This window comes from Corvus kubaryi, unplaced genomic scaffold, assembly GCF_017639235.1.
Source record: "Corvus kubaryi isolate FWS band 111438036 unplaced genomic scaffold, C.kubaryi_AGA036_p1.0 65066, whole genome shotgun sequence".
NCBI lineage: Eukaryota > Metazoa > Chordata > Aves > Passeriformes > Corvidae > Corvus > Corvus kubaryi.
This window is the reverse complement of record NW_024581737.1, coordinates 19,701-35,099: the sequence shown is the minus strand read 5'-3', so window position 1 is coordinate 35,099 and position 15,399 is coordinate 19,701. Positions and strand designations below refer to the sequence as shown.

The 15,399-nt window shown below is 51.4% G+C and overlaps 1 protein-coding gene across 2 annotated transcripts in view; it reads right to left on the bottom strand.

Moving 5' to 3' along the window:
• The window catches only part of LOC121672967 (phosphatidylethanolamine N-methyltransferase-like), a 42,238-nt gene that overhangs the window by 7,153 nt on the left and 19,686 nt on the right, over positions 1 to 15,399 (bottom strand). For both annotated transcript variants that reach the window (XM_042045926.1, XM_042045925.1), the window contains exons 3-4: positions 12,485 to 12,600; positions 4,486 to 4,631 (exon numbers count right to left, since the gene is read on the bottom strand). In XM_042045926.1, the coding sequence (XP_041901860.1) occupies positions 4,486 to 4,631; positions 12,485 to 12,600 (262 nt within the window). The remainder of the gene's footprint in view (positions 1 to 4,485; positions 4,632 to 12,484; positions 12,601 to 15,399) is intronic.

Genomic DNA, 15,399 nt, shown 5'->3' with positions numbered 1-15,399 from the left:
TTGGCACACTGATACCCTCCCTGTGCCACAGGGCATCCCTGCCAGGGATACACAGCAAAGGATTTTAGCACTGACTTCCAGGCTGAGAAAACAGCAACAAATAAGTTGTTTGTTTACTTTGTGTCTATCAGCTTTTCCAGGAATGGCTCTTTGCCCACGAGGAAGATTCCTGCATTGCAATGAGGTTATGGCAGCCATGTCCCTCATCAGGACGCAGCTCTCGAGGTCCCAACTGGTTAATTCTGGTTTTCTCACTTGTAAAATTGCCTGTCAGATGCCACTCCACAAGGAAGCAAGTGCACAGGAGCAAATCCATTTAATGTGAAAATAAGCCCAGTGCCGTGTAATGGCGTTTGGAGCTGTTATAATCATGACCACCACGACCAAATGCCCTCATCCATAATGTCACCCTTATCTCATAGTTCAGAGAATTTCTCAGAATTTCAGAAAATAGCACCTCTGCCTACAAAACACGCAGTTATTGGCACAATGATGATGATGATAATGGGTGATTGTCATCTGTAATGAGGAAAGCTTTCAGAACTGTCAGTATCCAACCAGCTTCCCATCTACCTCGGAGTAATCCTTCCACCCTCCTGAAAGGAGCTTGGAAAAGAAATGACAAGGAGGTGTGCAGCTCGTGAGCAACATTTCGGGGGGGGGGTAAAGGGCCAGGATGCAGATCTCTGATTCTGCTGGTCTTACAAGTGAGACCAAAAAGGGCCACATCTACACAGCTTTTAAATCCCTCCTGGGATGGTGACTCCACCACTGCCCTGGGCAGCCTGTGCCAGGGCTTGACAACCCTTCTGGGGAAGAAATTTTCCCAATATCCAAACTAAACCTCCCATGGTGCAACTTGAGGTCATCTCCTCTTGTCCTGCCCCTTGTTCCCTGGGAGCAGAGCCTGACCCCCCACCCCGGCTGCCCCCTCCTGTCAGGGAGTTGTGGAGACCCAAAAGGTTCCCCCTGAGCCTCCTTTTCTCCAGGCTGAGCCCCCCACAGCTCCTTCAGCTTCTCCAGGTGCTCCAGACCCTTCCCCAGCTCTGTTCCCTTCTGTCCACTGTACCATCCATGCTCCATGTCCACTGCACAAGACAAGCATGGATCCGTGAGGAGCAGCCGGTCCCTCAGCCCAGAGCACTGCCACCACCTCAGGCTGTGTCCCCAGCTTTGCTGCCAGCCCCTTCCCTGACCTTGGGCAAGTCTCCTCCGTCCCTCCCGGTGCTATTGTGCACCGATCATAACATCAGTCTTTCTTAGAGCACAGCGGGTGGTGAGGACTAATGTATGGTGAGAAAGTGCTCACAAATCCAGATGAAAGGCATTACAGGAGTGCAAACTATTCAAGGTTATTATTATTACCTGGATCGTAGTGTAATTTCTTTGACCTCACATGGTGCTAAAACATTTATTTCTAAGGATAAACAGCCCCTGCCCAATTACACAATGCTTTTGGGCTTTAACTACAGGCCACTAAGTGAGATAATTGCTTCGTATTCATACTATATGTTCTCACAGTTACTTGGCAATACATCTCTGAGATTGTTCTGGTAGAAAGAACACATCACCCCCTGCCACAGCCCGTTTCTGTGCTTTCTTATGTGTCAAAATGCTTCATTATCCCCTGCCCGCCCTCGCCTTTGAGCTGAACGCCTCACTCCCCAAATGGCACTGGCGCTGAGGAGGTTGACACAAAGCCCTGGGTTTGTGGGGCTGGCAGGGGCTTATCTGTACCCAGCACTGGTGGGGCTGTGGAACCCTCCAGGCAGGCTCCCCACGAGCAGGAGCACACAGGCAGCTCCCCAGGAGCTTTTCCAACGTAATCTCTGCCTCTAAACCTGCACAGGTCAATGAACATGAGCACCAGAGAGGTGGTTTATATGTGTTTTATGTTCAGAGAGGTGCTTAGGGAAAGGACTGTGTGTTGTGTTGCACAGCATCACCCTGGGCATCTCCTGTGCCTTCACTGAGCCCTCAAATCAGGAATCAGCTCCTTGCCAAGCTGAGGGGCTTTGGCATCTAATTTGAGCTGGTTTTTGCTGGAGGTCTGTGCAGCCATCTCACTGCACACAGTGGGATCACCAAAAAGCCATTCAGTGCACTCTGCAAGGCTCCCCAGAATCCCTGGAGCCTGACCTGGGCTGAAGCACCACCTCTGCTTCACCCTGGAGAGTTGCTGCCTTCTCCAGGCCCAGCAACAGACTTCGGTCAAGTCAGATTGACTTGAAATCTTGGTCAGTGCTGGAAGAAATGTCACTGGGGTATGAGGCAGATGGGCTCAGACAGGCAAAGCAGCCTCTCCATGTCCTCAGCCTCGGGAAGCCAAGCCCTCATCACTGTGTTTTTTGGGAAGCAGGGGAAACAGTGAGGGTGCTGAAGTGATGCCTGAATCCCAGTGAGGGCACAGCATGGAGACAGGGCACTAGGGACGGCTCTGCCAGGGAGAGGGGCCACATCCAGCTGCTGCAAACAGCATCTGGAGCTGGTGCTGCTGTGCTGGAGATGGGGTGGCACAGCCAGGCTTGCTGGAGAAGGGTGACTCACACGGCTCCCACTGCACTGTTTAGCCCACACTAGAGACACAAAGTGTTCTGCAGCTGCTCCAGAGCCTAAATGTGCTGTAAGGAAGGAATTCAACAGGCAGCCCTGTGCCCTGCCTAGTTCAGCCCTCACTGCTGTAGGAAAACCCACAAAGGAAGGGTCACATCCAGCTCCAGTAATTTTTGAAGCGCCTGTGTGTCAGAGGCTCTCTCAAAACTTCTCTTGAGCTCAGATGCCAACAGTGAGAAGAAGCTGGACGCCCAAGCAGTGCACCCTTTGCTACCTGAAGTCCTTGCTCCTCCAGCAGTGCCAGTGCAGCATGAAAATCCTGCACGGATGTTGGAAGTACCCATCCTGAGAGAGTCTTGAGCAAGAGATCCTCAGAGACCTGCAGACTCAGTGTCTTTTCCATGGCTGGGTAACAAACCACACTGAGGGGCATTCTCCATTAAGAGTTTGCTGACTTGGACTCACGGGGCTTATGTGAAGCGGAAAAGCTCTTACCAGTCCAAGGATGGATCCTCCGTGGGGCTCCAGCTGGGCCATGCCTCAGTGCTGCAGAGGTCCTGAGCCAGCCTGGCTGCATTAGCACGGGCTCCTGGCATGTCCCCGGCCTGACTCAGCTCCGCCCTGGTGCCCCTCATGCCCCGCTAGCAGAGAGAGCTGGTCCTGCTGTGTCAGTCCAGGGCAGTGGTGGCAGGGAGAGCCTCCCCAGCAGAGAGGATGGCGCAGAAATGCCTTATATGGACCACTGACACCCACCTCTTCCCAGCCTCGGGGGATACAGATCCGAGGGACAGGGCCCCCTCACCCCTTATGCTGAGCCTGACTCACTTGTTTGCTTTTTCCCAGCGGTTCAAGTCCAGTGGATCCTCCTGGTCGGATGAATCAGGCTTTACGTAAACAACTCCAGATCTGGCTGAACTTCAGGAGCGTTCAAGCAGTTCTTGCTGACGGGTACTCCTGTGCCTGGCCTTTCTGGACATGTCTCCACAGGCACAGCATCACTCCAGGGGGCTACTGGTGATTTTGGAGGATGCTGGTGCCCGGTAGCTGAGGAACAGGGGTGTGACAGGGGGCCAGGAGTGAGGCTGCACATGGAGGGTGCAGGCACATGTTCAGGAGTGCTGAGCTCTATTTCTGGCAGCAGGATTTTGGCCAACTCAACACATTTCTTTGCAACTCCACTTGAAACCAGGAAGGCTTATTACGTCCCTCTCTTCTTCCTAGCGACGCCACAGGAGCTAATTGAATTTGGTTTGTAAAGCACTTGCAAAAGCACAGCCTAAATGAGGTGTCAAAGCTGGGGCTGTGATTATTTCAGCCAGCAGGAGCTGCCCCTTTCCTTGGATATTTATTGTTCCTGTCTCTACTTTATTTTTATGAATTCCACACATACTGGCATGTTTTTAAAGTCAACAATGCCAACAGAATTACGCTCTAAATGTTAAAGCAGGCGCAGTGGAAAATGCCTTCTGCCATAAAGCGGCAGATAAAAGGATCTGTCAACGAACATCAGGTTTATTGCAGAGGGGAGAGCAAACAACATCCTGCCTCAGCACGTGTGACGAGCAGGTGGGTGCTCGGAGCAGGGCTGCTGGACAGCTCACAACCGCTGCGCCGGTGCCACTTGTGGGGTCTTGAACTTGGAGTCCCTTTTCTGGAGGGTGTTTGGGCTGGCAGATGAGCAGCTGTGCTCCAAACCTCCAGGCTTGATGCTGGAGGTGATGGGATTTGCTGTATAAAACCACTGTGCTGTCCTCTCAGTGCGAGGTAACTGAGGTAACAGCAGGGTTGGACCATGCTTTGGTATCATAATGACAAAGCTAACAGCCCTGAAAGCAAGGACGAGGAAATTCCCACAGGACTCTGCCCTAGCAAGAGATCCCTGCAAGGATTAAATGCACTTTCTGGTAAAGCTGTTGGATTTTCAGTGCTTACCTAGGAACGTCCCAGTGAAACCCAGTGCTAAGAAGCTGGAGATGACAAACAAGGTCCCTACAGCCGAGATGGCCAAGCCTGAGTAGTAGGTCCAGTGTAAGTCCCAGCCCTCCAGCTTCGGCTGGCTCTTCATGGCTTCTGTGAAGCTGTCAAGGAGACAACAAGGGCTGTTAAAAACAGCAACTCATTATTAACATCACCCATGTCTCCCTGGGAGATGTGGAGCTTTGGGAGTGGAAGCTGCTGAGGAAGTCCCTTCTCCAGATCCCTTTTCCACCCAGGCCTACTCAACCACCCAATGGGAAAAGCAATCAGCTGAAGGCTGTGAGCAGCCACGGCTTGACTGGGGGCTGGTATTTCTACCCACAACCCTTGCTAGCTCCTGGAAATACCAGCCCCACTGACTTGTGATATCAAAAGCTTTGCCTTATTGACCAAATCCCAGTTTTCACCATTACTGAGAGCTCTGGGACAAACACCCTTGCAAATGCTGGAGGCTGCGATGCCTCGGCACAGGACTCGAAGAGCTGGGAACAACTGGCTGGATTATCTCGTGCTCCCACCCCCGTTTCCCTCCATCAAAATATTTTGCAGCATTCATGCGTTAGCCACGTGCCCAGGAGTGATTCACGGCTGGAGCCTGACAGTCAGGGGGAGGATTGGAACGGCAAAAGGAAAATACGAGAGAAGAGGGAGTGTGAACACAGCTCCTCCATTCCAGGCTGGGTCAGGCATTTCAGGTCTGACCTTCCAAATACTCGTTTGTGATCGGAATAATGCTGACCACTCCCTTCAGCCCCCTGAACTCTGCCCAGAGCCAGGGCTTGGCAGGCTCAGCATCGCACACGGCTCCGACACAAACGCATGGTGACAAAAGAGACAACGCTGTGATTAAAAAAACACCATTAATAACACAAGAGGAGATAACAGACCTACAGAGCTCTACACAGTGTTTCCCCACATGTTGTTGACACATGAGGTAGGAAACTTTGAGCCTTTTTTTAATGAGCACCCTGGAGGCTAAAATTCAAGTAGAATAACAGCTCTCCTGCACCTCCAGCCACCACTGTCTGTCAGGGCCAGGAGAGTTATTCCTGCTCACAGTCCTGGGCTCCTCAGCTGGAAAGTCCTTCCTTAGTGCAGGGCTTGGGATAGTTTCTTCCCCTGGTGTCCATCTTCCCTAAGCCCTGCAAACCCCTGGATTTTCTCTGTTGCCCAAATAAAGGCTGAGACAGAAAGTCCTGCCTGCATGGCTGAAGGCCAGGAAGCTGGAAACACACCTTTCAAAGGCTTGATGGCAAGTTCATGCATCAAGCAAGTCCAGGATAATACTTAAACTCCATGGTTTAGGAATCTGGCTGATATCTTTTGTTCACTTTGGAGCTTGCTCCCACTAGGTTTTCTATTGTTGAGGAGTTTTTAGGACCTCAGAGCAAGACATTTAACCATTAGTTTGGACTGGAGCAAGGAAATAAAACACGGAATAAATGTAACACGCTCAGAAGTGAGCAGGAACACAGCATCTGAGTGATTTACACTCTGGAAATTACAGGGAAATTCCTTTTCCTGGGAGCCAAGCACAGACAGAGGAACAACGGCGTGGCCCCAGGCGATGTAAGCACAGTCCCCAGGGCTGGCCCTCCTCCAGTGCCCAGCACAGCTCCCTGTGCTCACCAGGCACACACTGGCTTAGCTTAAAGTCATTTCCGATGGGAAGACGCAAATCTGGCTGCACTGTGAAGCAGCAGCAGCTGCACAACCCTTTGCATCATCTCCGTGGCGTTTATTTTTAAATGACACAAGTCTCCTCTACGAGGAAGCCAAAAAATCCACGTTCCTGCTACCAGCACTACCTGGGTTTGGGAGGAAAGCAATCTCCCTGCAGGGATGTGCCTTTCTGTCTGAGGAATTCTGGCCTGGCTGTGCACTCAGAACACACCCTGACATCCCTGGGGATGCTCTGGAGCTCTTTACTCACACAGAGCAGGATGTGCCTTTCACAGCATTAGGGTTTGGCTCCACATCTGGCCAGGATCTATCCAGAGGGCACCAGCACCAGGAAGGATTTTACAGGAATTTGCTGATCCCCAGGGAGGCAAATCTGGGACAGCAGCACTGAGCTGGAACCCACTTGGATCTCAGGCCTTGGCAAAGAGATGGCAAAGCAGAAAGAGGCACAGCAAGACCAAAGCCCTCAGAGCCTGCTTCTTGCTCTGGATAAGCTGGATCCACACTCTCCCACATCCTTGGGGCTCCTCTATCCGATGCTGGTGATCCGACCTGGTCTTGGAACATGGAACAAAGGTGCACGAACTGGCTGGCTGAGAATCAGCACAGCAAGTTTTGCTACCAGCACATGGTATGGTTTGTTTTGGCAAAGCTGTCTGTCCTGCTCCAGATGATCCCATCCCTCCTTTCCATGGTCGGATAGGCCTGCATTAGTTATTCTCATCAGCATGTCTTGCTCAGTTCCCTGCTGTTTGGCTTACAGCTAGAGAGGGAGGTGTTTGCACAGAGATAATGGACTGCCTTTCCCTCTAGGAATGGTTTATATCTTCCTAAACACACTCTCTATTTGCATTAAACATGATGCGCTCAGGAGTTTTCAGAATTGGTAAATAAACCTTTTAAGCATTTATGACACTGGGCCATGACAAGCAGCATGGAGCCATCAATTATTTCAGCATCCACGATGGTGAGGGAGCCTCCCTGGCCGTGTTTTGCCCTCCCTGGCAGGGAAGGACAAGGTTTTGGGCATTTCCCTTGCTAGTGAGCCAGTCTCCCGAAATACCACATATTTCAGTCTGTCATGAAACCAGTCCCTTCCTTCACGCGCCTCTGAGTCACGTTGGTGACAGCGTTTATTTCAGGCTCGTGACAAGGCAGTGGCGCAGCTCAGCACCCAAGAGGACATCAATTAGAGCCAGGCTTTGTCCCAGTACCTGGAATTGCCTTCTGTGCTGAGCGGAGCGATTGCCATGGTGAGCAGCATCCATCCCTTTTCCAGCACAGGGGAGGGTGGGGAGGCTGCGACCTACTTTGATCACATCCCTGGCTGCTGTCATGAGGAGGGCTGTCCCCATAGCGGGGCTTGGAAGGTGCCCCCAGCTTTGGCAAAGGGAAAATGGGGCTTCCCCTGAAATCTCCCCATATTTGCCAGTTTGAAGCATGATGCCAGAGGCACACATTCTCCATCAGCTGGGAAAAGCCCAAATCCTTCAACTCTGCTCTGGCCAAACTGGCAGATTTGGCTAATTCCTGTCAGGATGGAGCAGCCAAGGCAGCAGGCACTGTTCTGCCCACCCTTCCCAAAAACAGAGAGGCACTTGCTCAGACACTCAGAAGTCTTATCAGTGCTCCATGGGAATCCCAGAATGGCTTGGGTTGGAAGGGACCTTAAAGCTCATCTAGTTCCAGCCCCTGTCATGGGCAGGGACACCTTCCACTATCCCAGGTTGCTCCAAGTCCCATCCAACCTGGCCTCGGACACTTCCAGGGATGGGGCAGCCACAGCTTCTCTGGGCAACCTGTGTTTCCACATAAAAAATTTTCTCATAAAAAATTTCTTCCTTGTATCTAGTCTGAATCTCTCCTCTTTCCATCTACCACATAATAAACCACATGAACTGGAAAACCACTCAAAGTGGTTCTGCACTATGGGGATGGACATGTCACACCAGTGGGTTCACAGGAAAAAAGTGGGAGTAAGGGAAATCGGCAGCAGATCCTCTGGTTGGGACATGGACAGGACATGCAGCCAGGTTTACACATCAGGTGCTGATTTATTCAACCAGAAAACTTAACAAGTCACAGCCCGAAATGCATCCCCAAAGGCCACGTGGAGCAGGAAGAAAACCTGGAAATATTGTACTAAAAGAAAAGTTGAGCTTTCTAGGTCTTGCTGGGGGCATCTCTCAGTAGTCCCCACCAAGTGTATTTTGTCATCCCTCTCCTCCAAAGGAGGACAAAGACCTCGTCCAGCAAACTGGGTCGCTGCAGGGAGCAGCCCAGCAGTGCTCCCTTTGAATGATCCCAAAAACCAGCCTGGAAACTGGGGCTGATAAGCACAATTGGAGCAGAATTGGGACAGGGGCCAGCAGGCAGCAAGGAAGCAGCAGCGGTACAGGCAACCAGGGTTTTGGTGACAACAGCCACCACTGCAAGGTGCCACAGTCACTGTGTGGGATGTCAGTCCGTGCCCTATGCCTGAGGTTTTGTTCCTTTTGGCTAAAGGAAGCCATGGGGATAAAAACCATCCGGTGGTGCCCAGCAGCACACGATGCAACAAAAGATCTTGTTAATTTGAAAACAGCAACCTCAACGACACTGAAATCGTCCTGCCGATACCACTGGCAATTGTCAGTCCTGTCATCATCCTCACAGCTTCTTTTGCCAATAATGACTCTGCTTTTCAGACAGCACTGGGGTGTGTGTGTTATTTAGGTCAGCTGGGGGCTGTGGCAGCTTCTCCCCCTGCCCCACATCTGTGCTGTGAGGTTTCCTCATCTGGATGCCGTGGGCAGGAGGTGCTGTTGGCTCCCTGGGGCTTTTCCTGAACAGCCATCAGATATTTCTGGCACTGTGGCTCAGAGGGGGCATCAGCTCCATCAGGCCACGCTCAATTCCCATCATCAAACTCGGTCACTTCTGCACACAGGGCCATGTGGTTCTGGGATCGATGCCATTTACAGCACACTCATTTAGGGTGCCAGCTCACAAAATTAAACAGGACTGAGCATAAGGTGAGAGGCACTACCTGGCAATGACAAACAACCCCTTTTCCGTGCAAAATCCTGTCCCAGGATAGATTTATTTTCCTGGAAAATAAATCAGCTCCAAGTGAGAAATCCACACTGGAGGCAATACCCAGAGTGTGGCATCAATGCAGGACTTGATGCCAGCCTGCAGCACGATGCCACTGAGCCATTGCCAATGGCACTGCCTGGCACAGCCTCTGCAGGACTCACTCACACGGAGACAACACGGGTACCCCAGTGGATGACCTGCAGTGCCCCCAGTCAAGGTGTGCACGTGGGTGTTGCATTTAAGCTGAGTCAAACATCCTGACACCTGTCAGGTAGGAGGCTCAGAAGCTCCCTGTGTACCTGCTCAGGGGTGGGGAGTGTGCCAGGGTGTGCCAAAGGCAGTGCAGGAGGGTTTGGAGGCAGTGCTAGTGGCTAATTGTGAATAAACTCATGAGGGGAAAGATGCCAACAACGTGGTGAGGGAGGAGAGAGCGACACCGGATGTGAGTCTGGAGGACAGTGAAGGTTGTCACGTCCCCTGTCACACAGATAACAGTCACAAACTGCACACAGTGCAGATAGTTCAAAAGTTCAGGAATTGTTTTCACAGATAGGAGCCTCGGTGATGGAAGTTCCTTCCTTCTTGTTTCTCTCAGAAAGAAACTGCTGTAACGAAAATAATCATTGCACCAAAGCAATTAAGGATGCTTGTCTTGTGCACTTGACTAAGCAGGTCCCCCCTGGTCACAGGTCAGTCTGGATTGCGAGCCAAGGCTGATAATGAAGCTGAGAGCTGGGAAGCATCTAATTGCTTAATTGAGCACAAAGACATCCCTCTTCTTACACGCAAGGTATCCTTTTGGAGCCAAACTGGCACAATAGCATCAGGGTGCTGGGCTGAGGAAGGACCACAGCACAGACCCTGCGTGGTGAAGCAGCCACACATCCTGGCTCCCAGCTGCTGTCAGCCAAAATGCCAACCCACTCCCAAAGTTCTGTCTGCTCTGCCCTCCCCTCCTCCGCCCCCAGCTCGGAGCCTTTCAAAAATTCAGCTGGAAAAAGGAAGCAGGCTTTTAAAACCAAAAGAAACATCCCCATGGCTCCTCATCGCTCCCTGGCAGCCCCCACCCACATAACAAGTCCCCAGAGCAGGAAGAGAGGAGTTTTAAAGGCTGGATTACAGCACTGGGGGTGGAGGGACCCCTGAGGCTGCCTTTTTGCTCACTATCAGCAGCTCTCACGCTCTGCACAAGCAACCCTGGCCACTGTGTCAGGCACAGCCCGAGCCAAGCGACTGTCTCTGAGGGGCTGAGGAGCAGAAAACCTGCTCCAGTACAAGTGACTCAGAGAATAAAATAAAGGAAAAAGCAAAATAGCAAGAGCAGGTGAGAAGTGTCTCTCCCAGCATCACTGGCCACTGAGATGACAGGGACTGTGTCATATGAAGCCCCTCTGGTCAGTGGAACCTCAGGCTGGACCTGGCTGGTATCATCATGCAAAGGGTAAGGGGCAGGATGAATCCTTCCCAAGCAGCAAAAGCTCTCCAGGCTGGAGCAATAAGCCTTGGGCAACCCTGGAGGGCTCACTGAGCTGGGAATGGAGGCAGTGAGTCTCCCAGGTGTGTTTTGGGATAACTCCAGCAGTTGCTGCTCTGATGATCACCCTGGAGCCATCCCATCCCTCCCACAGTTAAAGGCTTGCCTTGCCTGAAGAGCCTCCAAAGCCTGCTAGCCATCACTCAGGCCAACTTCAGCACCAAGGAAAGGGGAGGGAATAAACCAAACACCTGGAAACATCTGGGCAAAATAAACTTCCCATTGCAGTAATTTGAAGGCTTTGGCCCATCGGGACGGGCTGGCATCTCGTCTGTGTTCTGGTGGGGCTGAGCTGCCCCGTCTTCTAGAGCCTCTCCTCCAAACCCAAGGTCCTGATGGGGCTTTTCCAGCCCCCTGGATCGACCTTGCTGTTTCCTTCAGGGCCTGACTGCTGGGCTGCACAGGCACAGCCAAACTCAGTGAGTCCCACAGCCCTCATGACACAGAGCAGAGCCAGCCCTGGTAGGGCTCTGAGGGCTCTGCAGGGGCAAAGCGTGAAGCAGTGCCAGGACACACGAGGCCACTTTGGCTCTCCCAGCAGTTCCCCCTCAGCACCTCGCTGTGACCCGCGAGCCTCGCTGACCCAGGAGCCAGCAGGACCGCTGGGAATGGAGATTGTCCCTCCACCAGCCATGTTTTTAATTAAAGGCAAGGACAAGGCTTTGCATTGCTTCCCAGACAACAAGTAACTGTGTAATTTGTGCAAGAGACTGTCGAGACATTCCCCAGCAAAATCCAAGCCCGCTGTGTCACTAAGACATCAGCAGCACACACACATGCCCTCTGCATTCGATTATAGCCTTGTTCACTGCAAGCTTTCTTTCTGTTTTTGCCATCAGCAGTAGCTGGGACAAACACAGAGGGGCAAGGGCAGGTCCTGGTGTCATTTCCAGGAAAGCAGAGCTCTTAAATACATGTGCAAATTCCGACCTGAGAACTCTTCGCCTGGGAAATTACCCAGAGTACTAAACAACCCATTAGCTCTGACCCTGGTATAATTGAATCTGGGAATTTAGTGAGTCTGTCTCTCCTAACTGCAGTGGAGATAAAGCCTACCAGATCGCAGATAAATTGCTGGCATTGAGGAAATCTTCTGCAGTAAAACCTCTCTGCTGCACTGGGAATGTTAAAGGACATATTCCCATGGAGTTTGGTGTATCAGTCATGCAATACTATTAGCTAGCACAGGTAGTGTTTAGAGATAGCAGATAAGAATTTCAAGAGACTGTTTGTGAAGTGCACAGGTAATCCTGCTCTTCTGCACAGGAAACTGTGGCTTCTTAAAAGCAGCTTTAATTTTGTTTATGATTTTTACAAGAAAATTAAAAAATTCTGCTGTTACATATGATCCATCCTGGGTAAACAGCCCTCCTGCCACCTGGGCTGCTCACAGGAGAGGGGAAACATCCCCAGGGAGCAGAGCAAGGTAACCTGTGACACTTAACAACTGGTCAAACTGATGGGTTTGGCCATGATGCTGCATCCCTCATCTTTATTACAAACCTTGGAATAAATCTGCTGCTGGCTGAAGTTATCTAGCCATGGAAAAGCAATACGCTGGGGCTGGATTTAACACTGCTGAGCAAATGTCCCTCTTTCCCCCCACTCTACAGGGGCATTTCTTTCCATGGATATATAGCAGCAGGATGAGCTCCTTACCAGTGGCTCCGCACACAGTTCAGCACCAGGATCACAGCACCCAGGCAGTAACAGGCAGCATGTGGAGAGCCGAAGACTTGGCTGAGCGCTCGTGTTTTGTGCTCCCATCTGGCTACCTGGAGAGACAAGGGAAAACAAAGTGGGTGGTTCGGGTGCTTGGAACAGGCTGCCCCAGGAGCACAAATCCCACAGCCTTGGCCTCACATGTTCAGGACACTTTGTCTATGTGGCTTTGTGCAAGAAACAAGCGGAGGCCACTGATGAGACATGGCTGAACCAAGCCTGGGGATGGAAGCTCCTTCTCCCATCCATGCCAGACCCTGCTTGTATTGCATATGCCCTTGCACACAAGGACAGCCAGCAGCAACAAGGCACAGGCTCATGAAAAAAAAAACCACCAAACCAAAAAATACCCTACACATCAGTTTTGGGGAATATGAGGCTTGGGCATGTGTCCAACAAGGCTGAGAGCATTGCTAAGGCTGTCTCCTGGCCACCAAAAACAAGAGGCCCCTGCCACGGATCCTAATATTGCTCTCCTGAAAGGAAAACAGATCCCTGAGCAGGGGATGCAACACAGGGACGCTCAACTCTCATTTTCTGGTCTGTGGCATCTCCCACATCCAATCACAGGGATCACACCTGCCAGGAACAACCCCTCCCTGCACACATCCAGGAAAGTTTGCAAGCCCTCCCTCAAGCTTCCCCAAGACAAGATCTGCCAGCCTTGCCCAGAGAAGTGCTTCCACTTGTACCAGCTGAACCAGCTTAGCCTTCATCAGCACTCAGCAATTGTAGCCAGTAAGGTTTAGTCTGCCCTCCTCACCCATCCCAGCCCAGGACTCACACATCCACATGCACCATCCCTGGGGAGGCGTTAGCATCCTTCACAGCACACTTTTCACTGGCTCCCATGTTCAGCTCCCTGTTCTGCAGATGCTGATGAGCCCCTGCCCAAACCGCCTCATGGATGAGGAGGTGCCCTCTCACTCTGGGAGGCTGCTGCACGCAGGTGGTTGGAGCTGCTCCCAAAGAGCAGGACCAGATCCACCCCAGTCACCAAATCCAGGCCCGGCACTCCCAGGTGATAAAAATCCTTACAGCTACTTTACTCTCTACCTTTCCTGCATCCCTCGGAAAGCTGTCGCTATATTTATCGCCCCTCTTAGGCTCCATTTTCAAGTGCCAAGCTGGAGGTTTGGATCAGACATCAGACCTGAAATTCCAGCCAAGGAGAGAGAGCACACCTGGGCAATGAAGCAGGAAGTGGGAGTCAGCAGAACATCTCGGCACCAATTTGCTTCTCAGACATGGCTGGCACTTGATTAGCTTCAAATGCACTTCACTCCCTCGCACAGAGCCTGGGCAGCTTTTGGGGGCACCTGCAACTCAGCTCTTCATCTACTCTGAATGTATCTGGTAATTTATTGGCTCAATTTGAGCAGAAAAAGGCAGCTTTGCAGGTCTCGCTTTCTTCCCAGGCTGATGCAGGAGCACAAAGTGCTGCTGGTGGAGGGGGACTGCTGGCTTCAGGAGGGGGGAACGATGAAAACCTCTGATAAGCAGGGGCACTGATTTCACATGCTGAGAGCTGATTCAATTAGTTATGCAATGATTGCTCTGAAATTACAAATCCACTCATGACAGAGAGAGCTGCTTCACTGCCTTTTTCTGGCTGGTATAAATAGTTTGTATTCTAAATTGAATTTAAAACACCGTGCGTCACACTGCTGCTAAAATCGGAGCTGCTGTTTGAGTGCTGAGAGAGTGGAAAAAGAAATATAAGGTGTATTACCACCTTTGGAAAGTAAAAAGAAGTGACCATACAGGTGACTGAGTCACAGATGGAAAAATGCAGCCAAGTGCCAGTTATCTGTACCAGCTTCCTAATTCCCTGGAAATTATTCTGGCAGCGTTTGCATGGATGGCAGCTCCTGGCTCACTCAGGGAGCTTTGAAGAGCATCTCAGTGGCGGCAGAGCTGAAGGAGAAGGCAGAGCCACTGGGATCAGAGGGAAGAGCTGGTGTGCTGCTGGGAGCCATGGAGGCAGTCACTGTAACTACCCTCACCTTTAGAAAGGCACATTTGGGCAGCGAGGCCGGGATGAGGGGCTGCGTTTCTGAGCCCTTCAGGCAGCAGCTGCCACGGCTGCGATGGGATCACTCCCAGCACAGCCCAGTTCGTGCTGCATCACACAGCTGGGACTGAGATGCCAACTCTTATTTAGCTGTCACAGCCTTCAGATAGGACCCCAGGCTCCTTTTCAAGCCCACACAGGAGCCATTCCGAGCAAAGCGGAGCAGGAGCCGGCACGGGGCTGGAAGCAGCGGCACCCACCGGGCCCCGCGGCGATATTTCAGTAACAATTAATTAGTTCCGGTTCTGGTTCTATTCCTTGAACAACTAATTAGTTCTGGCTTGGTTCTAATTTTCTAATTTTAGTCATTTTGAGCTAATATTAGCACTCGATCGACCCACAGCTAAGCAGCTGCCTTAATAGTTTTATAAAATCGTGAGCCGACGCGTTATTGTTTACTGTGTGATGGATGCAAGATGCTTCCAGCATCCTCAATGGCCGTGTGTGGGACACCAGCAGCTTCCCAGGAGGCTGCACCCATTCCTGGTGCACTGTTTGCCCTCCCAGCTGAAGCTGGCAGTGTGCTGACCACGGGCAGCATCAGGGAGAAAAGCTTCATGTCAGGGCTGTGTGTCCTGGAAAGGGAGCAAGAGGATCATTTTTATTTTTCTTCCAGTTCCAAGCTTGGAAATGGAGTTAATACAAAGTTTCCTGACTTACCCAAGGGTCAAAGCAATAGAAAAAATTCCTTTTCCAAAGCTCCCAGCACTCTGCTTTCACTTTAGGATACTTGGTGAGGTAATTACTTGCAAGTATTTTTTTTAATGTTTCTCCCAAT